General features: G+C 37.4%; 1 protein-coding gene across 2 annotated transcripts in view; it reads left to right on the forward strand.

The window, feature by feature from the left end:
- POLR2B (polymerase (RNA) II (DNA directed) polypeptide B, 140kDa) overlaps positions 1–24,878 on the forward strand; it is a 51,367-nt gene that overhangs the window by 7,169 nt on the left and 19,320 nt on the right. For both annotated transcript variants that reach the window (XM_014548472.1, XM_014548473.1), the window contains exons 3-15: positions 2,206–2,356; positions 5,033–5,145; positions 5,266–5,485; positions 6,289–6,447; positions 9,956–10,120; positions 13,064–13,260; positions 13,437–13,556; positions 15,793–15,979; positions 19,218–19,361; positions 19,602–19,741; positions 19,842–19,953; positions 23,578–23,732; positions 24,457–24,655. In XM_014548472.1, the coding sequence (XP_014403958.1) occupies positions 2,206–2,356; positions 5,033–5,145; positions 5,266–5,485; positions 6,289–6,447; positions 9,956–10,120; positions 13,064–13,260; positions 13,437–13,556; positions 15,793–15,979; positions 19,218–19,361; positions 19,602–19,741; positions 19,842–19,953; positions 23,578–23,732; positions 24,457–24,655 (2,062 nt within the window). The remainder of the gene's footprint in view (positions 1–2,205; positions 2,357–5,032; positions 5,146–5,265; positions 5,486–6,288; positions 6,448–9,955; positions 10,121–13,063; positions 13,261–13,436; positions 13,557–15,792; positions 15,980–19,217; positions 19,362–19,601; positions 19,742–19,841; positions 19,954–23,577; positions 23,733–24,456; positions 24,656–24,878) is intronic.

Here is a 24,878-nt window from a genome sequence, read left to right on the forward strand (position 1 = left end):
CCCCCCCCCCCCGCCCGAGTGCACAAATTTTTGTGCACCGGGCCTCTAGTGTATATATAGATATAGATATAGATATCTCTTTGTTGATTTCAGAAAAGAAGGGAGAGGGAAAGAGAGATAGAAACATCAGTGATGAGAGAGAATCATTGATTGGCTGCCTCCTGCACACCCCACACCGGGGATTAACCCCACAACCTGGGCATGTGCTCTGACCGGGAATCGAACCAGTGACCTCCTGGTTCACTTGAGATGCTCAACCATAGAGCCACACCGTCCAGACAAGAAAACAAAATTTTAAGTAATAAGGTAACATCCTGCTGTGTTAGGATGTAAAATGCTGCAACTCTGCTGTCATCAGACTAACAGTTGCTTTGTATGAGTAACATGATGATGTCTCTTTGATCCCCATCTGCTCCAGGATGCACATCTTTTGGTTGACACTTTCTCCCTTTTCAAAGAACATAGGCTTCTGACATTCTGCCAGTTGTATTTGGAATTTAACTGAACCTTTTTTGAACATTGTTAAAAATGTTTTGAGTTTTTGAGATGTCAGTATATATTTTTCCTATTTAACAGAGGCTATAAATAATTTGTATTGAGACATTAGGATTTTCTATAATATTTGGATATTAAACACCAAGAGTCTTTTCTACTAAGAAACAAAAACCAGGTAGGCGTTCTGTGGGATATGCCTATATTCAAAGAATATTTTGGTTTTAGATGAAAAAGAATTGTTTTTAACATATGTGGTAGATTGCTCAAGGATAAAACACTATTGTGAATAGTCACTGCATTTAATATTTGTTACAAAATGATTTGATTTTTACATTTTTTTTAAATAGTTTATTTTTATTTATTTAATTTATTTTTTAAATCCTCACCTGAGGATATTTTTCTATTGAAATTTAGAGATAGTAGGAGAGGGAAAAACAGAAACATTCATGTGAGAGAAATACATTGGTTGCCTCCTGCATGAGCCCTGACCAGGGCCCAGGCCGGGGAGGAGCCTGCAACCTAGGTACATGCCCTTGACTAGAATCGAACCTGGGACTCTTTGGTCCGCTGGCTGACATTCTATTCACTGAGCCAAACCAGCTAGGGTAATAGTTTATTGACTTTTAGAGAGGGGGAGAGAAACATTGATGTGAGAGCACAACATCAATAGGCTGCCTCCTGCATGTCCCCTATTGGGGATCGAAATCAGTAGTCTCACTAAAGTCTCACCATGCAGCTGTTCTTGGGTGATGGTGAGGAGTGAGATTCCTCTTGCACTTATATCTACTTGTTTCTTTTTATATATCTCTTTCCCCATCCCTCACATGAACAAGTGTCTATTCCTTATAAACAATGTCTGCTCTTGTAGATTCTCCATGCTTTAGGGCTTGACTGTGTGATTTCTGTATCTACACTACTAGCACTGATCTCTTACCGATGCTCCATCTTTTAATCTTCATTCATTTGCTAAGTATTTTCACTTGAATGACTTACTGTCATCTCACCTTTAACATATTCAAAATAGAACTAATAATCTTTAACCTGAAATTGAAATGCTTAATACATCGCATATTTTAGTCATTGATATCTTTCCTCTTATTCAATTTAGAGCTCTTATTTTTATCTTTGACTGGATTTTTTTTAGTTTTTGTCCTGACATTTTTTTCAAGAAATGTTTCTAAGAGTTTGGATGAAATTTATCTACAAAGGACCTTTGTAAATTAGTGCTCTCTTATAGTTCTTTATTTTTATTTTTTAAAAATATGTTTTTATTGATTTTTATAGAGAGAAGGGAAAGGGTTAGAGAGATAGAAACAACGATGAGAGTAGTTCTTTATTCATTATAATTCTTACATTGTGCCTTTTTTTCTCTTTCTTTTAATCTTTATTGTTGAAAGTATTACATAGGTCTTCCTTTTTCCCTCATTAACCTCTCCCAACCCTCTCCCATCCTCCCCTTATGTTGTGCTTTAATTATTTTACTCATAAGTATAAGTCTTATTTCCACAAACTTAAGAAGTTCTACAAAGACAGTTTTCATAGTCTCACCCCTTTTTTGGATACTTCATAGTATCTTGTGTGGTGATGGGCATATAGTGGTTGGTATTTAATAACTGTTTGTTGAATTTAATTGTAATAAAAATGGGGAAATATACTAGAAAACATCACTCACTGTGTTGTGACTAATTATGGACTCAAATATTTTCCTAGTTCCTATTTTGACGAGAAAGGCTTGGTCAGACAACAGCTGGATTCTTTTGATGAGTTTATTCAGATGTCTGTTCAAAGAATTGTAGAAGATGCTCCACCTATAGACCTGCAAGCTGAAGCTCAGCATGCTAGTGGAGAAGTTGAAGAACCGGTAAGATAGTTATTCTAATAAAGTAACATAAGTAAAGGAAGACTATTGATTTGAAATTTCAGTTCTCTCACCTGCCTTGAAGGCTAATAAAAAGTTAGTTGGTGTTTTTAGCAGAGTACTTACAGCATCTTCAATCAGCTCCTGATTTATTCTTATAAGTGGAGAGATGCATTTTTGCAAGCATAGTTGACGCTTGAACAACATGGATTTGAACTGCATGGGTTGATGAAATACATGGGTTTCTTTCATTCTTCTACACAAACAATGTAAACTTACAGTATTGATAAATACAGTGCAGTACTCTAAGTGTATTTTCTCTTTAACATTTTCTTTTTCCTAGCTTACTTTATTGTAAGAATATTGTGTTATCGGTAAGACTTCCATTCAACAGTAGGCTATTAGTAGTTAACTTTTGGAGAGTCAAACGTTTTAAGTGTATTTTTAACTGCATGGAGTTGGGGTATGGGTGTTCAACTAGAATCCAAAACCCCAATCTTTATCAGATAGTAGGTATTTGATATTTGGCAAAAGGGAATTCAGAAATAAGATGAAGCCAGAAATAGTCATATTTCTTAGAAAAACCCACTGCTTTCTTTCACAGTAAAAGGAATCATTAAAGAAAAATGTATTTGAAGGACTTTTTCTCTTGATTATTTGTTGAATGAAATACATTATAGCAGTATAAGAAATAAAGGAAAATCACTTAAACATATTAGCTATTTTATTTTTTCTAAGTTCCTTAGTCTTTGTTGATACATGCATATTTTTAGCATTGTTAAAATCATAACAAGGGTATAATTTTAATACTCTGGTTTTACATGAATGATTGTAAGGAAGTATATAATCTAAAATAATGACTGTCTGTAGTTTTTCAGTGGTAGAGAGGCAGTGTGAAAGGCCTCTCGAGATACAGGTAAAACTGAGAAACAAAGTGAGACAGGGAGAGCCTCAGATACAGAGGTACACTGAGGGAGGGAGAGGTTATTATTTTTAGTCTTTTCTGTAGTTAGCTCCTAGGGGCTGATACGTTATTCTCATTCTAGTTGGAGATGCTGTAAAGACTTGCTGTTAAGAACAAAAATAATAGTCTCTTCTGGCAGTGTGCTGGACCAATAAGCATAAAATGCCTTTTTTATACTTACGACATTTTTCTTTATTTTTTATATATTTTATTGATTTCAGAGAGCAAAGGAGAGGGAGAGAGAGATAGAAACATCAATGATGAGAGAGAATCACTGATCAGCTGCCTCCTACACGCTCCACACCAGGGATTGAGCCCATAACCCGGGTGTGTGCCTTGACTGGGAATCGAACTTCAACCTCCTGGTTCATAGGTCGACGCTCAACCCCTGAACCACGCTGGCCAGGCCATTTTTTCTTTATTGTCTTTGCAAAACAAGAGAGAGAACAATGTAACATAGCATATTCAAAGTGCTAATACCATAAGTACTTTTGGAGGAAAAGATCTCTGAGGCTGGGATATCAGAACTTGGTGGAAAAGATGGAGAGACTTAAGCTGACCATGAAGGGCAGGGTAGAATTTATCTTAGTAGAGAAAAGATACTTAGGCATTTCAGCAAGAAAATGCTTGATGTATTTGGCTTGGGTATGGCATGGGGACCACCACAGTCAGTGTATGGTTTTTTTTGTTTGGTCTGTTTTTTGATTATGGAAAATAAGATGGAATCAGATGGTCCCAGGCTTTGGATGTCTTTGGGTGTCATGGGGAATTGTTGAAATATTGTCAAGTAAAGTGAATATAGCATTATTTTAGAAAGATTACTTTGGAAATGGTAGGAAGAGGTTGGAGGCAGGTAAAAATCTTAGAATATCCTAGGTTTAAAATAATAATGTCCTATGTTAGGGTAATGGTGGAAATAAAGAGTAGATGGATGGCTTCCCTTTGGTTCATTATCATCACTGTTTCTCTTTGCTCTTTACCTACTCCATTTTAGGAAACTTGAATGTCGATAATTTACCTTAAGTAGTTTGTTTAGTCTGATCTTCTCCTTCTCTGAGATTTGATTGAGAGAGAAATTTACTAATCCATTTATCTCTGGAAGTTCTCATGGATCTTGTTTTATTGGGGAGCAAGTATATATTTAATTGAAAAACTTTTTTTTCTGCTGTGGAATGAGCTACAGTCAACTAGAGTTGGTAGTTCTTGTCCTTCATATAGAATAATTAGAATTTTTTGGAACTTTAAGAATTAAATTAGGTGCATTCTTTTTTCTGGTGTTCGGTTGATTAGAGGATAGCTCTAACTGTATGAATTTACCTTTTCTTTGTTTTCTGGTAACTTTGTACTTCTGACCCTAAGGACAGGGCACATGAGACTATATGTATCTTTAATACAAATACTTTTTCGTTGTTTGATATAAACTTAGAGCACATGATATGTCCATAGTCTTTATTTACTTATGATATATTAAGTCTCGTTTTGTTTTCTGCCTTAAGAAAGCGATTGATGTGACATCTTTGGAATATATATGTTGACTTTAGAGAGTCCCTGTATTAGTACAATATTAGTACTAATTATTAGTACCGTGGGTTAATTTTGCCAGTTTCTGGAGCCTTTTCTACTCAAAATGTTAATGTCGATTGAAAAAGAATCATTAAAACTTTTATGGAAAAAGATTATTTATCCTCTATGTGGTTTCTTTGGTTTTATTTCAGCCAAGATATTTGCTGAAGTTTGAACAAATTTATCTCTCTAAGCCTACTCACTGGGAAAGAGATGGTGCTCCTTCACCAATGATGCCAAATGAGGCCAGATTACGAAATCTCACGTAAGATTTTTTTCCAGCAACTGGTAGCGAAATACAATTCAGAAAATGTAATTTTAACTAGTTGAGAGTTTTAGCAAATACCCACTATTACTAAATTGTGTTCTACTTTTATTTTTGAAGGTATTCTGCTCCACTTTATGTTGATATAACAAAAACAGTCATTAAAAAAGGTGAAGAACAACTTCAGACTCAGCATCAGAAAACTTGTATAGGAAAAATTCCAATTATGTTGCGTTCAACTTATTGCCTATTGAATGGCTTAACAGATCGTGATCTTTGTGAGTTAAACGAGTGCCCCTTGGATCCTGGTGGCTATTTCATTATTAATGGATCGGAAAAGGTATTGTGGCATTATTTTTTTAAAAATTGGTTTTAGAGAGAGAGAGTCAGTGAGGGAGGGAGGGAAGGAGAGAGAAAGAAACACCGATTTGTTGTTCCAACAAATTCATTGATTGATTCTTGTATGTCCCCTGACTGAGCAGGATTGAATCCGCAACCTTGGCGTATTGGAATGATGCTCCAACCAATTGAGCTATCCGGCCAGGGCTTGTCTCATTATTTAAAAAAAATTTACAAAATGATGATTAAAATTTGAAAGTTGGAATTAAAAAGTAAACTTTTATACAGAATAATCTGGAAGTGGTAGTTGAAATATTTAGGGTGGGTGACAGTTAAACTTATATAAACCAAACATTTACTTTATTTAAAAAAATATATATATTTTTATTAATTTCAAAGAGAGAGGGAGAGACAGAAACATCAATGATGAGAGAGAATCATTGATTAGCGCTCTCCTGTACACTCCCTACTTGCAATTGAGCCCATAAACCAGGCATGTACCCTGACCGGGAATCGAACCCTGACCTCCTTGTTCATGGGTTGACGCTCAACCACTGAGACACACCGACTGGGCAACCCGAAATTTTATTTAGCTGTATTATATAATATGTCCTATATGGTCTGTTGTTTGGGCTTACAGGTGTCTATGAAGCATTTATACAAAATGGGATTTGTAAAGTTTAAGAATTGATGTTTCAGTGAGCCTATATAATCAAATTAAATTAAGATACTGATTTCACTCTTCTTTCTTTTTCAAGGACCTTGTGGGTTTTATGGCTGTAACTTTTTTTATTGTCTATATAGGTTCTAATTGCGCAAGAAAAAATGGCAACGAACACAGTCTATGTGTTTGCCAAAAAGGATTCTAAATATGCCTACACAGGAGAGTGTAGATCATGTCTGGAGAATTCTTCCCGACCCACCAGTACTATTTGGGTTAGCATGCTGGCAAGAGGAGGACAGGTATGGACTGGGATATGATGTTTGAGTTAATTCCTTTTTGTAGTTTATCAGACTGCATTCTTAGTCAAAAAGTTTTTCTTGAACATATTATCAGTGTTATATGATAAGCATTGTTTTATTTACTTACTAGAGGCCCGTTGCACAAAGATTTGCACAAAAGGCCTTGCTTCCTCTGGCTGCTGGCACTGGTTTTCCTCCGGCACCCGGACCCAGGCCTTTGGTCGGGCCGCAGCGGAGAAGCCAAGGCTTCTCTGCTCTGGCCACAGCAGTGAGGCTTGGCTTTTCTGCTCCGGCTGCAGCAGAGAATCCAAGCCTCTTCAGTCCTCAGTCGTCTTCAATCTTTAGTCGTCTTCAGTCTTCGCTCTGAGTCTGCATATGCAAATTAACCACCATCTTTGTTCGGTTAATTTGCATACTCATCCTGATTGACTGGTGGGTGTAGCGGAGTGACACCAATTTGCATGTTTCTGTTTTATTAGTGTAGATTGCTCTGTAAGATACTACTCCAATAGCAACATATATCATTTCATAGTTTCTATAAATCCAGACTTGGTGTGGCTTAGCTGGGTCCTCTAGTTGAACATCTCTCACAAGGCTGCAATCATTGTGTTTTCCTGGACTGCAGTCATCTTAAGGTTCAGTCACGTGGTTGGTGACAGCATTCAGTTCACCATGGGCTTTTGAACTGAGAGTCTCAGTCCTTGCTGGCTTTTGGTTGGAAGCCTGTCTCAGTTTCTTGCCACATGGGTTCTCTCTATGCAGCAGATCACAACATGGCAGCTTGTTTCATCAGAGAGAGTAATCGAGAAGAGCCATAGAGTGTACAAACAAGGGGAAAATCACAGTCTCTTATAAAATAATCTTGGAAGCAATATCCTCGTTGTGTTTGATGCAAGTCAGTACCCTGAGCCTTGTACTCAATGGGAGGGAATTGCACAGGCAATAATAGTAGTGGACAGGGATCATCAGGCACTATCTTAGAAGCTGCCTATCATAGGCATGTTACTTAAAATAATGTAATCTAATAATAGCATTTCTTGAATATTTGCTGTGTCAATTATGTTTTTCAGATTGCTTGATTTAATCTTTACGACTATCTTGGAAAGTAGTTGTAATTACCTCTATTTAATTTCATGTACATTTAAAAATATATATTTTTATTGATTTCATAGAGGAAGGGAGAGGGAGAGAGAGAGAGATAGAACATCAGTGATGAGAGAGAATCATTGATCGGCTGCCTCCTGCACGCCCCCTATTGGGGATGAGCCTGCAAACTGGGCATGTGCCCTTTACTGAAATCGAACCTGGGACCCTTCAGTCCGTAGGCTGACGCTCTATTCAATGAGCCATACTGTCTGGGGCTCATGTGCATTTAAAAAAAAAATTTTTTTTTTTTTTATTGTCTGAAGTTTTACATATGTCTCCTTTTTCCCCAGTTGACCCCAGCCATTCCCACCTTGGGTAAGCCCCCACAGCCCCAGTGTCTGTGTCCATTGGTTATGCTAATATGCAATGTGCATTTTTTATGAAAGTTTTTTTGAATAATCATACATGCATGTTCAAATAGTTCAAGAAGCACAAGAAAGGATATACTATAAAAAGTAATCTTTGACCCCCCAGATCTCTTCCTCAGAGGTAGCTGCTTTTGATAATTTTTTTAATGAATCAGTTCAGAAACAGTCTTAATGCAAAAAATACAAGTGGGAGCATACCACATACACTTTGCTGTTATCCTTTGAAAAAAACATGTTTAGATCAGTGCTTGATCATTCTTTTTGAGCTGTGATATTCCATATGCAAATTTTAAAACTATCTTATGGTAGACATTTAGGTGTCCAGTCCTGTGCTCTTACAAATAGTTTTGCAGAGTCTAATTTCACTTTTTGTAAGTCTTACAAAGATAAACTTAAAGATTAGAGAGTTTTAACTGCCTGAAGTTAAATAGAATGTGTTAATTAAAAAGGTTTTTATTAAATGGTGGTGGAATGGGGCCCAAAAAAGATCCCCAGGTGGTTGTGATGTGCATTTATTTTTGAGAAGCATTGGCCTTGGTTATGGAGGGCAAAGATAAATTCAACATATTAGAGAAGTCATCATGTTAGCTATGGGCAAAATGAATTAATTAGAGGCAGAGAAAGGAAAATCGTCTGGATTTAGTGACAGGTTTGCTATAGTATGAGGATGGATTACTTAAGATTCTGTGATTTCTATCCTGAGGTTCTGAATAGAATAACTTTAAAGAATTGATTTTTAGAGAGACCCTATTGAGTTCATTTTTAGACAGAATATTTTTTGGGGTTGGGGTGCATGATGTAGGCATTATTTTTTAATGTTTTGCTTGTTTTGAAAAAAATCTATGATGAAACAAATAATGGACTAAATGGAAATAATTGATAGAAATAGCCAAATGGTAGTTGGAGATATGAGGGTTGAGGGTACAGGAAAAATATCAAGATGAAGATTTGGGTATCATTTATGAAAAATTGTTACTGGACACGCATGAGAAGGGATAAGGTTTCTAAGGAAGGAGGCCTGAAGTAGGAGGAAGACAACAGAAACTGTCATTAGAGGGATATGATAATATAGGGTTTTGAGGCCAAGGGGGGGCTGAATTTGATATTGAAGGAAAGAAATACGATTAAAATTGAGAAGCCACATGGTTGTATACCAGTGTAGGCTAGTAACTTTTATTTCATTACTGTATGTGTGTGCAATTAAAGTGAGAAAGAAATGGGAAAAAATAAAGCTTGTGAAAGAGCCTGTTTATTTATTCAAACAAGAAAATATCACACAGACCAGCTCTGAGCTAATACTTATTTTTCATTCTGTGCTTAGCTTTTTCAACATTTGTCTGTTCATATTCTCTCTCCCTCTCTTTTTTTCATATTCTCTCTCTTTTTTAAAAAAAATATATTTTATTGATATTTTAAAGGGAGGAAGGGAGAGGGATAGAGAGTTAGAAACATCGATGAGAGGGAAACATTGATCAGCTGCCTCTTGCACATCCCGTACTGGGGATGTGCCCGCAACCAAGGTACATGCCCTTGACCGGAATTGAACCTGGGACCTTTCAGTCCGCAGGCAGATGCTCTGTCCACTGAGCCAAACCGGTCAGGGCCATATTCTCTCTTTTTGAGCCCTTCTCTGTTTCTTCCAGATATGTTTTGTTTTTATTTGTTTTCTTGGTGGATGGAGAGGTGAAGGGTCAATGTTCATGTTCTTTTGCAGCCAAAAGTCATTTCCAGATACAGTATTGGGTAATTCTGAGGATATCTTGGCAGGCAGATAGTAGAGAATGGAAGTTTTTTCAGGGCTAAATGACCAGCCTCTCCATAAAATTAGTAAATCTGTTCCAGTGTCTTTGAAAAGCAGCCATTCCTCAGAGTATAAGAAGCATGCTTCTTTTGAAATACGTACAGTGATGAGCATATATGTAAAATGGTCCTCACTGATACTTTTCTATGGCTGTGATCTCTGTATACTCATTCTCTAATGTTATTTTTTCTAGGGTGCAAAAAAGAGTGCTATTGGTCAGCGCATTGTGGCAACTCTACCATATATCAAGCAAGAAGTTCCCATTATTATTGTGTTCAGAGCATTAGGTTTCGTGTCTGACAGGGATATTTTAGAGCATATTATTTATGATTTTGAAGATCCAGAGATGATGGAAATGGTAATGTATAAGCAAAATATATTCCTATTGTTGTATAAGAGGTTTAAGGTTACTGACTGTTGCTAATCTTTTTTTTTTCCAATCCTCACCCAAGAGAGAGGACAGAGAGTGAGAAACACCCTTGTGACAGTGAAACATTGGTTGGTTGTCTCCTGCACTCACCCCGACCAGGGATGGAACCTGAGACCTTTTGATGTACAGGATGACTCTCCAGCCAACTGAGCCACATTGGCCAGGGCTGTTGCTAATCTTAAAACAAGCAGAAAGCCACTCTGATGAGCAGTTTACTTGTCACAGATCTCATGCTATTTACTGTTAAATTTTTACTTTTTATTTTGAAGTAATTTCAAACTTACAGAAAGTTGCAAAGAACTCTTTTATACTCTTAACCCAGATTCACCAGTTGTTACCTTTGGCACATTTGCATTAGCATTCTCTTTTTATACATATTATTTTTTTCTAGAACATACGAGACTTATTTCATGGATCATGCTCTTTTACTCCTAAATGCTTCAGTGTATATGTCCTAAGAACCAAGACATTCACTTACATGATCAAAGTACGATTATTAAATCAGGACATTTAACATAGGCACAGTTCTAGTAACCCACAGACCTTCTTCAGGTTTTTGCCAGTTGTTCTGATAATGTTCTTAATGGCATTTTATTTTTCTGGTTCTGAATTCAGTATAGGATCATGTACTCCATGTTGTTTTTATGTCTCTTCTCATCTTTTTCTCAGTGTTTCATAACATTGAAATTTTTGGAGATGATAGGCCATTTATTTTGTAGAATTTCCCTCAGTTTTTTTCTCTTTTTTTTTTGATATTTCCTCATGATTTGATTCAATTTATGCATTTTTTGGCAGGAAAAATACAGAAATAATATTGTGCGCTTCCCAGGTTATTGCATCAGGAGTCACATGATGTCATTTTGTCCCATTATTTGTAATGTTAACTCTGCAGTGTGGTGTCTGTTAGGTTCCTCTGACTGTAAAATTATATTTTTTGTGGGAAGGTTCTTTGAATCTAGGTAAATAATAATTTCCTTATGAGTCTTTTCCATTAATGATCTTTGTCTTAATAAATAGTAGTTGATGGTCTTAAAGTTGTCCTGAATTGTTCAGAGACTTTAAGACTACAGAGAAATAAGGTAAAATACAGGCTAAGCATTGGTCACCAAGTTAGAAAGTGGAGTAGGATTACATTGTAATTATTAGAGTATTTATTTATTGATAAGTTACATGAGAAAAATGAGTTCTGTTTAGATTTGACTTTAAGCTTTCACCAGTAGTATGCTTTAAATTTTATTTTATTATTTTATTTATTTGTTTATTATGTTAATCTTTATTTGAGGATATTTTTTCATTTTTTTTTTTTTAAGAGCGTGAAAGGAAGGGAAGGGAAGGCGGAGGGTGGGAGGGAGAGACATCAATTGCATGCACCCCGAGTGGGGCCCAAGATAAAACCTGCAACCCACACTCTAACCACTGAGAAACACTGGCCAGGGCTGCTTTTTAAAAATTTAAATACTTAATTTATGAGTATTTAAGTGTTTAAAAGAAAAGATAATACATGTTATCTTTTATCCAAAAGGCATCCCAAATGATTCAAACTGGATTAAGAAAGTATTCAAACTGGAATTTTCTTAGTAAAGTGAAAGACCTGATTTGCTTTATGTATATTGTCGTTTTGAAAAAACTGTTTGTTCCTATAGCTCCTATGAAGCGTAAGTCAAGTTTTACAAGTCTGTGAGTCAAGCATTCACTGTACAAAAGTGTTTAATTTTTTCTTCTGAAAACACATTATTATCGTTAATACCTTTTTCCAAATCCATATTAACCTTAAGAAAACAGTTTCATAAGAATGACAATTTCCTTTAAAAAGATCATTTTCGTTTACCATACTGTGGCCTCACTTGACTGGTTTACCTGACCTTTTTTCTGATCTCTGATTTTGTAATTGGAATTTGGATGCTTAAACTTGTGAATCAGTGATAATTAGACATGGGAAGTCAAAGGCGGGAAAGACTTGTCAGTATATGTGATAGGATTTAAAATGTATTTACAGGGGTCAAAGTTATGAAATGTTACCCCTCATTTCTCATGTTCATTGTTGTGTAAAATTGGAACTTAAGGTTAGAACTAGAGTGAAATTTAGATATTATTATATCTAGCCTTTTTGTAGATGAGGAAACTTAGTACATGGCTGCTCAGATACCAGAGGTATGGAATGTAGGTCTCCATAACAATGTGTCTTTAAAATATTATCTTTTACAAAAAACTGAGTGGTTTTATTTGTAGGATAAAGACCTCTTAAACCAATTTTTTTTGTTTTGTTTTTAAACATATATTTTTATTGATTTCAGAGAGAAAGGGAGAGGGATAGAGAGATAGAAACATTGATGAAAGAGAAACATCATCACGTGGCTCTGCCTGCATGCCCCCTACTGGGGACTAAGCCCCCAACCCAGGCATGTGCCCTGACCGGGAATCAAATTGGTTTCCTCTTGGTTTATGGGTCTGTACTAAACCACTGAACTATACTGTCTGGGCCCTTATAAACCAAGGTTTAAAACCAATCTGGCCCATTTAATTTTAGGTTAGTAACTTTTGATTTGACTATTAAACTTCTCTAAATTGCTTTTAGATATTTGGAAGGAGCTTGTTTTGCCATTACTTATTAAAATATAAAAAATAAACACTATTTTTATAGTGGACTTATTTGTGTTTTTCTGGAAAGTGTTGATTAATGGATTTTGTTAGAGATCTAGATATCTAAAGTGTCTTCAAGGTCTAAGATTTTTTTTATTCCTTGATTTTCTAAAAATATTTGCATAATCAATTAGGTTCATCAGGATAGTTACCATTTTATAAATTGACAGTTAACTTATTTTTAAGGTGAAAGTATGAATTTTAAAGTAACTTATTTAAATTACCTGATAGGTTAAACCTTCTCTTGATGAAGCTTTTGTCATCCAAGAACAGAATGTTGCACTAAATTTCATTGGTTCAAGAGGGGCAAAGCCTGGTGTCACTAAAGAGAAAAGAATTAAATATGCAAAAGAAGTCTTACAGAAAGAAATGCTCCCTCATGTTGGTGTCAGTGATTTTTGTGAGACCAAAAAAGCTTATTTCTTGGGGTATGTTAAATTTCATTGTTTTAAGTTCTTTGCAAAATATGTATTTGAGATAAAGCTTTCCTTAAAGCCCAAAATGTCAAACATGATGTTTTTAATAAAGAAATTTTTTAAAAATCCCAAAACCATGTGTTTTCTTTTTCTCACCTTTATTTTTGTTTTCTTTTGTTTTGTTAAAGGTATATGGTGCATAGGTTACTTCTAGCAGCTTTGGGTAGAAGAGAATTAGATGACAGAGATCACTATGGAAACAAAAGATTGGATCTTGCTGGACCACTACTTGCATTCTTATTTAGAGGGTAAGGAATTATAAAACGACATTATTAAAAGTAGAGAGATTTCACTTTGATTGGCATTGTACGTGGAAGTGCTAAACTATCATTCATATTGGGTGCATGTGAAGTTAACTATGTTCTCTTTGCCACTTGCCCAGATTTAGTTTTGCTTCATGTCTAAGAATTTTATGTTTGTGAGGACAATTTATTATAGTCCTCGCTTATTACATTTTCTCTATTTCTCTGGTAGTTTTGCAAGGCATTTGAAAAAGCTTAATTACTGCTTTCAATTTTTGAAGGCTGATATTAGAACTTTTGTTATTCCTGTTTTGTATTTTATAAAAACACAAAGACTACAGGGAACTCTATCAAAATATTAGCAGTGGTTGTCTCACAGTATTGGGGTCATATGTGATTTCTATTTTATTGTAAATATTTTTATACTTGCCATAATGAACATACATTTTTATAATTAGAAAAAAGTTATTTTAAAAATAAAATATGTAGACAGTTTAATAAAAATAAGATGTTAGCAATGTTTTTTATATGTTCTGTTATTTAGTGTGTTGCAGATTAGTATTTGTTATCCCACTAAAGAACCTCTTGACACTCTGCCCCCATTGCTCTCCCCATATATGCTTATGTTCTGTATGTACATCTATGATCCTATGTAATAATAGAGAAACATGGTAATTGACCATACCTTCGCTATGCCGCCCATTGGCTAATCAGCGCGATATGCAAATTAACCGCCAACAAAGATAGCGGCTAATTTGCATACTGCAGGCAGGGCAGGCCAGCTTGAGCCGCCATCTGGGCTCCCGTGTGCTGCCTAAGCCCCGCCCCCAGTGGGGACCCCCGTGTGCGGCCCTGGGCGGCGGGACACTGCGGCCGTGATCGGAAAGCCGGGTCGCAGGCAAGGCGGCATCCTGGGACCCAGGAGCCATCCTGCCTGGGGGCCTGTGATCGTGATCATGATCGGAAAGCCGGGCGCAGGCAAGGCGACCCCCCGGGTCCCAGGAGCTGTCCTGACTACGGCTAAGAATTTTAAGTTTGTGAGGACAATTTATTATAGTCCTCGCTTATTACATTTTCTCTATTTCTCTAGTAGTTTTGCAAGGCATTTGCAGGGTCTCGGCATCCCGGGACCCAGGAGCCGCCTTGCCTGCGGCCCGTGATTGTGATCGTAAAGCCGGCCCGCAGGCAAGGCAGCACCTCGGGACCCAGGAGTCACCTTGCCTGCGGCCGGTGATCCTGATGGTGATTGGAAAGCCTGGCCACAGGCAAGGCGGCACCCCAGGACCCAGGAGCCGCCTTGCCTGCGGCCCGTGATCGTGATCGGAAAGCCGGCCTGCAGGCAAGGCAGCACCCTGGGACCCAGGAGTCACCTTGCCTGCGGCCGGTGATCCTGATGGTGATTGGAAAGCCTGGCCACAGGCAAGGCGGCACCCCAGGACCCAGGAGCCGCCTTGCCTGCGGCCCGTGATCGTGATCGGAAAGCCGGCCTGCAGGCAAGGCAGCACCCTGGGACCCAGGAGTCACCTTGCCTGCGGCCGGTGATCCTGATGGTGATTGGAAAGCCTGGCCACAGGCAAGGCGGCACCCCAGGACCCAGGAGCCGGTCGGTGAGGTCTGCAGGCGAAGCAGCGATCAAGCTATGAGGGGGAGGAAGGAGCTACAGGAGCAGCTCTGGCTGGAGACTGAAGACTCCCACCGTAGCGAGGAGCAAAGACTGAAGTCTCCAGCCGCAGCGAAGACTGTGTCCAGAACGAAGATGGAAGGCGGTGGCCAGAGTGAAGGTCTGGGTCCTGGGTGCAAGAGGAAAACTGGTGCTGACAGCCAGGAGAAAAAGGCCTATTGCACGAATCTTCGTGCAGCGGGCCTCTGGTTTATACATAAAAAGAGTAATAACACCTCTCTCTCGCTCTCTAGACCAGCGGTTCTCAACCTGTGGGTCGCGACCCCTTTGGGGGTCGAACGACCCTTTCACAGGGGTCACCTAAGACCATCGGAAAACACATAAAATTACATATTGTTTTTGTGATTAATCACTATGCTTTAATTATGTTCAATTTGTAACAATGAAATTGGGAGTCACCACAACATGAGGAACTGTATTAAAAGGTCGCTGCATTAGGAAGGTTGAGAACCACTGCTCTAGACCAACCACTTTTTGTCCCCTTATGGGCAATATTGTCCCTGTTGAGAATGTATGCTGTAGACCTTCATATGTTAAAAATAGTACCATTTTATTTGGCAGCATGTTTAAGAATTTGCTTAAAGAAGTACGGATCTATGCACAGAAGTTTATTGATCGAGGAAAGGATTTTAACTTGGAGTTGGCAATTAAAACAAGGATTATATCTGATGGCCTAAAATACTCTTTAGCTACTGGAAACTGGGGTGACCAAAAGAAAGCTCATCAAGCCAGAGCTGGAGTATCTCAGGTAAAGATGTCGACTGTGATTACAGGCCTGATTGCAAAATGTTATGGGACTAGCAGAGTCATTCATTGAATATAAATTATTTTGCTTTTTCCCCCACACTTGTTCAGATATAAGAGCATTGGAAACTTGAATTATGAAAATGAAATTTTTCTTTTTTTTAAACCTTTATTGTTAAAAGTATTACATATGTCCCCTTTCTTTCCCCACTGACCCCTTCTAGCCCACCCTTATTCCCCCAGAAATTTTTCTTAAATTAGCTACTACTATTACTAATAGAGACTTAAAGTTTTGGCATGCATCAAAATAGTTAATAAATTAGAGTAGCCATTTGGAAGGTGAGATAGTCCATGTTAGTGAAATTTTTATGTCTTAAAATCTTCATATTAAAAGTTGACTGAGGAAAATATAACACTAATTTCTAACACTGATTTCTTTGTTGGCGGGTCATATGTACAGGGACTGCAATAGCTACTCTTAGGTGGAATAATGGGGGAATGTTTCACAAGGCACTTTAATTTTTTTCTATTTTTCGTAGAAGATTAAAAATCTATATGTATATGTCTAGCTTTATGGAACCTTTTCTTTTGGATCTTGGCCTCTGCCTTTTTTTTTCTTTTTTTTTAACTAGCCTGTATCACCTGGTTAATTTGGCATTCAAACACCAACTTCAAGTGCTTGATTCCTAGAAACCCAGAGGCTCTGAGAAATTCTGGGAAGCTTTCCAATAGCAAAGTTAAATTTCTAGTTCCTTTTAATTTAGTAAGGATTTATTGAGTATACTTGGTGTTTGTGATCCTGGATTCACAAACATGAATGAGATGCTATTCTAGCTTTCAAGGAGCTCACCATCTATCAGAGGAGACAGACTCATCTGTACACAGCTCACTAGGCTGGGGGCTGCACTATGCTAAATGCCATGTTGCCAGTTCAGTTCAGTGGATGGTTATTGGAACTGTTGATGAGCCAAGCACTGTGCGACACACTGGAGTTGCACAGATGAATAAAACATGATTCCTGATCTGCAGCAATTTACCATCTGTACTCATAGGTAGATGTAAACAGATAGTTACAACATGGTACAGTAAGTATTATAATGAAGGATGTGCACAACCGCTCTGTGGGAATGCTGCAGAAAAGCACTTAATGCAGCTTGAGAGGGTGAAAAGTCTTTCTTTAGCAAGTAACACCCAGCTGAATCTTGGAGGGTAATTGGGAAATAGTCCAAGCCTGGGAGGAGTGGAGAACCAGTGGCTCACAGGAAACTGGGAGAAAATTTCTTGATATCCTGAACAAAGGGATGGAGAAGGGAAAGAGTGTATGTAGGAGGAGCTAGAGCAGTCTAGGATTTTCAACTCAAAGTGGGAGAATCAGGAAGATGGGGAGCTGGGAATAGCTCATATAAGGGATTGACATGTTTAATTTTTGATTTTTAGGTAGAGTCACAGTAATTGGCAGTGTGGAGAAAAGATTTGAGAAGGTTACCCTTGGTGGCAGGAAGATTGTTGCAACAGGCTTAGTGAGAAATAACTAAGGCCTTGAATAGACTATCTTGTAGATGGAGACAAATGTGAGAAATGTTTAGGAAGTACATTTTGTAAGACTTTGTGATTGATTAGCTAAGTGTGGCTTGGTGGTTGGATGTCGACCTATGAACCAGGGTGTCATGGTTCAGTTCTGGGTCAGGGTGTGTGCCAGGGTTGCAGGCTCGGTCCCCAGTGTAGGGGGTGACTGATCAGTGATTCTCTCTTATCATTGATGTTTCAGTCTCTCTTCCTCTCACTTCCTCTCTGAAATCAATAAAAAATATATTGAAAAAAGAGAACTCCATAAAGTACAGAAAAGAGAACAGTTCTTCCTGGAAGTGGGTCAGGTGGCTTTTGTAGAGGTGGTAACATTTCAGCCAGCAGAGTAGAATGGGGAAGTGCATTTCATTCTGTGGCAATAGCATGGACAAAGGTGTGGAGGTGAGAGGGTTTTTGGCAATATCGATGAATTTAGGAGTTTGGGAGACTGGTAGGAGAAGGTCGTTTGAAACTTTGTTGAGAAGAACTTTAATGTCATGCTCCTCTCTAGAGTTGGTGGGGAGCTGTTTTAAAATTGTGTAAATGGGTGAGAGATGTGAACATGTCTGTGTTTTAATCTGTAACTGAGGAGGATAGATCGGAGGGGACATTGCGGGGATTTGTGAGGTGTTGGCAGTAGTATAGGTAAGAGGTAAGGGGCCAGTGTGTTTCTGAGACATTGGGAATGGAGGGATTGGGTTTCTGAGAAAATTTGAAAATAGAATTGACAGGATATGTTTATTGGTGTGTAATACCAGGAAGTCAGAGGGAAAACTATTTTGAGATTTCTGGATTGGAAGATTAAGGGAAGGATGATGCCATCAACCATGAGGGAAGACTTAGGAAGAGGAAGGAGGTTTGGGTTGTTGTAGGGCTAGGGAAGATGGTGATTTGTTATTGGGTATATTGAGCTTGTATTGCTTACTCTGTATGCCTCTAAATGTTACCTTATAACAGTGATGGCGAACCTATGACACGCGTGTCAGAGGTGACACGCAAACTCATTTTTTTGGTTGATATTTCTTTGTTAAATGGCATTTAAATATATAAAATAAATATCAAAAATATAAATCTTTGTTTTACTATGGTTGCAAATATCAAAAAATTTCTATATGTGACATGGCACCAGAGTTAAGTTAGGGTTTTTCAAAATGCTGGCACGCCGAGCTCAAAAGGTTCGCCATCACTGCTAAGCATTACCTTGCTTAATATTGTGTAAATTTTGAATCTCCGTGTTGGATTTAGAGGTCTCAGGATGGATTAGGGGTATCTGCTATGGTCAAAGGAATGTGAGTTGATAGCATTTAACACTTACTGAGTGCATGATGTATGCCAAGTACTGTTTTAGTTACTGGGATGCAAGAGAGAATAAAACAAATCCCCACCCTTGTGGAACTAATGACCTAGTGGTTGGAGACAGGCCATAAAGAAAACATTTATGTGGTATGGTGGTATGTAGGAACTTATATTAAATATTTACTATTCCTGTTTAAGTTACGGAAGTTACACGGTGAACAAGATTATCCAGGGAAAGATGGAGAAAGGAGGGATGGGGTCAGTTTGACGCTCAGTGGATTATCTGTAAAAATATGACTTTTCCTCATTCCAGTATTTGCCAAAAATGTGATAGTTTTACAGAAATGCCCCAACTTTAAAGATTTGCCATTGTGTTGTAGGTATTAAACCGCCTGACGTTTGCATCTACTCTTTCTCACCTGCGTCGTTTAAATTCTCCAATCGGTAGAGATGGCAAGCTGGCAAAGCCAAGACAGTTGCATAATACGTTGTGGGGAATGGTGTGTCCTGCTGAGACTCCAGAGGTAATACATTAAAATCTGTGTTCAGAACAAAGAGTCTGCCAATAATTATGTAGGATGTAATTACTTTCAGAGTGAGTTTTTATGTAATCAATCATGTAGTGTGGTTTAGAACTAAGATAATTTTGTTCTTCAAAAGTAGGAGTAAATCCTGAAATCAAATTGAAGGAAAAGTGTCTATGGAAAATAATTTTGGTACTTATGTTAAAGCAGTGTGACTCATACTTTGTTTGTCATTTTAAGGGCCATGCTGTAGGACTTGTGAAGAATTTAGCCCTGATGGCTTATATTTCAGTTGGATCTCAACCTTCTCCAATTCTGGAATTTTTAGAAGAATGGAGTATGGAAAATTTAGAAGAAATTTCTCCCGCAGCGATTGCTGGGTGTGTATAGATGTAATTTTTAAAAAAGCTATTATTAATCTTTGGTTATAGCTTAATATAGAGTTACTAAATGCAAAATGCTTTTGGTTTTGTATTTCAGTGCAACCAAGATTTTTGTTAATGGCTGCTGGGTTGGAATACATAAAGATCCTGAACAACTTATGAACACTCTAAGGAAGTTGCGGCGTCAAATGGACATCATTGTGTCTGAAGTAAGAGTCTTTAATTAAGAGGCCAGGATCTGTGGGATTTCTAAACAGGGCATAAGACTAGACAAAAATTATTTTTGTATTGGCGTCTTTCTTTAACTGGTTTCTCTTGTATTGTAAACTACATTGTCAAAAGTGTAGGTAATGTTTTGATCTAAATTCAGTTAGTAGTAGGTATTGCTTGCTCTAAGGCTTTAGATATATGCTTCTAAAAATTTGACATGTAAATTTAAGTTATTAAATTATATTTTAGAACTCAAATTATATTTTAAAGTAAAAGGAATTTTTTGAGGATCTTTTTGTAAGGCCGACAACAATGCTTTTAAAAGAAATAATCACGCCTGATTCTTTGAATCCAGAAATTCATTCATAAAGAGTGATACACCTCTAATAGATTCTCATATTTAGGTGGGTATTGAAATGCTTTGGGATAAGGATGGATTTAAAAAAAATCATTAAAATATAGTATGTGTACTTTATTACTCTCCAAAATAGGACTTTTGCTTTTAGTGTACTGTATTAGGGATATGGCTCAGGCATTTGAATCTCCCAAATCTACCCTTGGGCTCTGTCTAGGTCCGTGGTCGGCAAACCGCAGCTCGAGAGCCACATGTGGCTCTTTGGCCCCTTGAGTGTGGCCACGAAGTTTCAGTGCGTGCCCGCACGTGGTATTTTGTGGAAGAGCCACACTCAAGGGGCCGCAGTTTGCCGACCACTGGTCTAGGTGGAAGTGGATTTGAAGGGAAACTATAGTACACTTAAGGCAATAGCTGGCCATCTTTCTACCTAGCAAAGCAGAGAAGAGAGTTTGGTTGCTCCAGACTTTCCTCTAGAAGGCAGACACCCTAGGTCAGTCAGTGATGGCGAACCTTTTGAGCTCGGCGTGCCAGCATTTTGAAAAACCCTAACTTAACTCTGGTGTCGTGTCACTTATAGAAATTTTTTGATATTTGCAACCATAGTAAAATAAAAACTTATATTTTTGATATTTACTTTATATATTTAAATGCCATTTAACAAAGAAAAATCAACCAAAAAATGAGTTCACGTGTCCCCTCTGACACTCGTGTCATAGGTTCGCCATCACTGCTCTAGGTTTTGACCCAGGCATTTCACAGCTTGAAGGCAGGAAGAGCATGTTTCATTTGAGGGCAGGCAGGGCTAAGAGAAAGCCTTGGAACCAAAATTGGCTGTATTTTTATGATTGAGAACTTTGTTAATGCCATGTTTTTCTGCTGAGGGCCTCCTTTAGCTTTTCTGTATTCTCTGAGGTAAAATTAAGTTCTTCATGCTGTTTTAGGCCTTTTTACTTTCAATGGGCCCATTCCTTCAACCTGGAGTATTTCTGCTCCCTGTCCCCCAATGGCTCCTCAAAAACAGGCTGAAGGGAGGAGGGTTGCTTATTATTTTTTCAGGTAAATCTCACTTATTCTGCAAAACATATATTAACACTCATCTCTTTCAGGATATCTTACCTGACTTCCCAGTTTGACTTAGATCAAGACAGACATTTCCTATAAAGGGCCAGATATTAAATATTTAAGGCTTTGTTTACCATACAGTGTCTGTTGTGTGTTCAACCCCGCTGTTGTAGTGAAAAGCAGCCACAGATAAAATACGAACGAATAAAACTTTATTTATAAAAACAGATGGCAGGTGAGGGCAGATTTGGCCTGTAGGCTGTTTCCTGACCCCAACATTAAAATGTCTGACTCACTCACTACACTATTAACTCCTCAGAGACAGGAAACATGTCTTACTGTGACTGTTATTTTTCACTCCGAGCATGGGGTCTGACATATAGTAGATCTTTTTTTTTTAATTTTTATTTCAGAGATGAAGGGAGAGGGACAGAGAGAGAGAAATATCAATGGTGAGAGAGAATCATTGATTGGTTGCCTCCCGAACATCACCTACTGGGGATCGAGCCTGCAACCCAGGCACGTGCCCTTGACTGGAATCAAACCCGGGACCCTTCAGTCCGCAGGCCGACGCTCTATCCACTGAGCCAAACTAGCTAGGGCATATAGTAGATCTTGAAAGTTTATTGAACATTATAAATGGACCTGTGTCCTTGGAGTAGGCACTTTAGAAGTTGTCTGGTACTTTTTCTTTTCCTTCATATTTTCTGATAACCAGAAGTTCTCATTTTACCCCTTTGTAACTTGAATCATCTATTGGGCTTGTTTGGCTTTCCTGTCAGTAGTCCTCTGTATACTACTAAAGAACACCTGTTTCCTTTGGAATGTAAGATACTGCTTGGCCTTTGGGAGGACACGCTCAATTTATGTCCTCCTGGTAAGTTAATAGAGCTATATTCTACTAGGAATTCTCTAAGGATTCAAGGCAGTGCATTGAAAGCAAGGTTTTTTCTGGGACTTGAGAATGCCACTCATGATGTTTTGCTCATAGACACAATGTTTCTCCTCAGATTGTTTCCTAAGGACAGGAAGTGGGCTAAGAGCTTGGAACATTTTCTCTTTATTGGCTTTGACTCTAGTTTTGAGGAACTTGATGTTTTTGATAAAGCTTATATTATTTTTACTATTGTTTTTAAACTGAGTAATCCAGATCTTTTCCTTTCTTAAATAGACCCAATCTTTTCTTTAATAAAAGTATCCAGATGTGATTTCACTTTTTAAAAGTACTTTTGTGGAGAAATCGCAATCTATTTTTCTATTTTTCAACTCATTGGCAATTTATTTCATAGTTGACTTACAAGATTATATATTAGATTAAGGCAATTCACTTAAATCTTTTGACTTATTTTTTAATATATGTATGTGTACTTCAAGTTCTGCAGTGCTTTTAATAATTATTATGTTCTTTATTGAAAATTTTTGATATTGTCTAGGAATATATTTTTAGCACTATCCAGTAGAAATATAAAGTTAGCGACATATTCATTTAAAATTTTTTTAGTTGCCATATTATAAAAGTAAAAAACAAGTGAAAATAATTTAAATAGTATATTATTTGACCCGATACATCTAAAACATTAAAATTTCAACATATATTCAAAATGAATATTATTAATGGAAGTTTTTACATTTTTTTTTCTGGTACTACCTTTGAAATCCAGTGTGTAGTTTATTCTTACAGTATATCTCATTTCCCATTGGTCACATTTCAGGGGCTCAGTAGTGACATGTGGTTAGCAATTGACTACTGCATTGGATGGCTAGACTGTAAGCCATTTGTCTAATAGGTGACTGGGAGGAGTCTAGCTTATTCCTGGGAAAGTATTGTCAAGGCAAAGTGATATGAGGCTGGTTATTGAAAGGTTACAGAGTGAAGTATATGTGATTATCAAAGAGGCAAAATAAAAAATTGTCATTTACTAGTGTTTGTGATACCTGAAACAGTTTCTTATTTTACTTTATCTTGCATGACATTATTACCAGATGTTGTTGAGGTCTATAATTACCAAGGTTAGATATTTATCCTTTATAAAATTTTACATTATACCTAGACTTTTAATGTATTAAACAATGGTAATCTATTAAGATTTGTCCATTTTTTGGACAATGGGTACTCCAGGAATTCATTAGGAGCTTTATTGCATTTTTAGCTAAGGCTTAATAGAGAAACTAATAGTCCGTGCGATTTTTGTTTTTTTACATCTAGGTTTCTATGATCAGAGATATTCGAGAGAGGGAGATTCGGATCTATACGGATGCCGGGCGTATTTGTAGACCACTTCTGATTGTGGAAAAACAAAAGCTTCTGTTGAAGAAGAGACATATTGATCAATTGAAAGAGAGAGAATATAACAACTACAGGTAAGTACATGCAGTGAGAAAAAAGTTGAGATATAATTCATATACCATAAAATGAATGATTTTCAAGTATATAGTTCAGTGGTTTTTAGTATATTCACAAGATTGTGCAACCATCACCACTATCTAGTTCCAGAATATTTTCATTGACCCAAAAAGAAACTCTTCATTAGCAGTGATATTTAATAATAAAAATATATCACTCGCCTTTTATTTAATAATAAAAAAAAATATTTTTTTTTTTAGAGAGGAAGGGAGAAGGAGAGAGAGATAGAAACATCAATGATGAGAGTGAATCATTGATTGGCTGCCTCCTGCGTGCCCCACACTGGGGATTGAGCCCGAATCCCTGGGCATGTACCCTGACCAGGAATTGAATCCTGACCTCCTGGTTCATAGACCAACACTCATCCACTGAGCCAAGCCAGCTGGGCGAGTGATATATTTTTATTATAAAAAAATTCAAACAATATGTGCAATAAAAGCCCCACTTGATACTCTCCTGTACTTGTTAACAATTGGGTGTATATTTCTCCAGACCTTAATCAATGTATTTATATACTAAATCCCTAACCCCCACAAATAATTTCTTTAGAACAAAGCACAACAAACTTAAAATATGAAACCACAGTCTGTTCTATGCTTTTGGAATACTCATTATTAGGTAGAATGCCTAGTTAGTTAAAAGAGTTCAGGAATTAAGGAAATTAAGAGAATTCTTTTTTAGTTGGCAGGATCTTGTGGCCAGTGGGGTAGTGGAATATATTGATACTCTAGAAGAAGAAACAGTGATGTTGGCAATGACTCCAGATGATTTACAAGAGAAAGAAGTAGCTTATTGTTCCACATATACACACTGTGAGATTCACCCATCAATGATTCTTGGTGTCTGTGCATCTATCATTCCATTTCCTGATCATAACCAGGTTGGTAGCCATTTTTAACTTCTTATTTGTGAGGAATTGGGGGAAGTAGAATAAAAGTTAGAGATTAGTGTAGTTTTTAAAGAAAAGCCTTTTAATGAAAGGCTGTGAACTCCTATAGAATCAGCACTTAATATGCTTATTCTTGTGCTTCACTGTTAGAAGCCATAATTAGCTATTCCAAAGGGTCATCACTTATCTTTCAGAAACCCCCCCCCCCCCCCGA

The sequence above is a fragment of the Myotis brandtii genome, unplaced genomic scaffold (assembly GCF_000412655.1).
Source record: "Myotis brandtii unplaced genomic scaffold, ASM41265v1 scaffold51, whole genome shotgun sequence".
Classification (NCBI taxonomy): domain Eukaryota; kingdom Metazoa; phylum Chordata; class Mammalia; order Chiroptera; family Vespertilionidae; genus Myotis; species Myotis brandtii.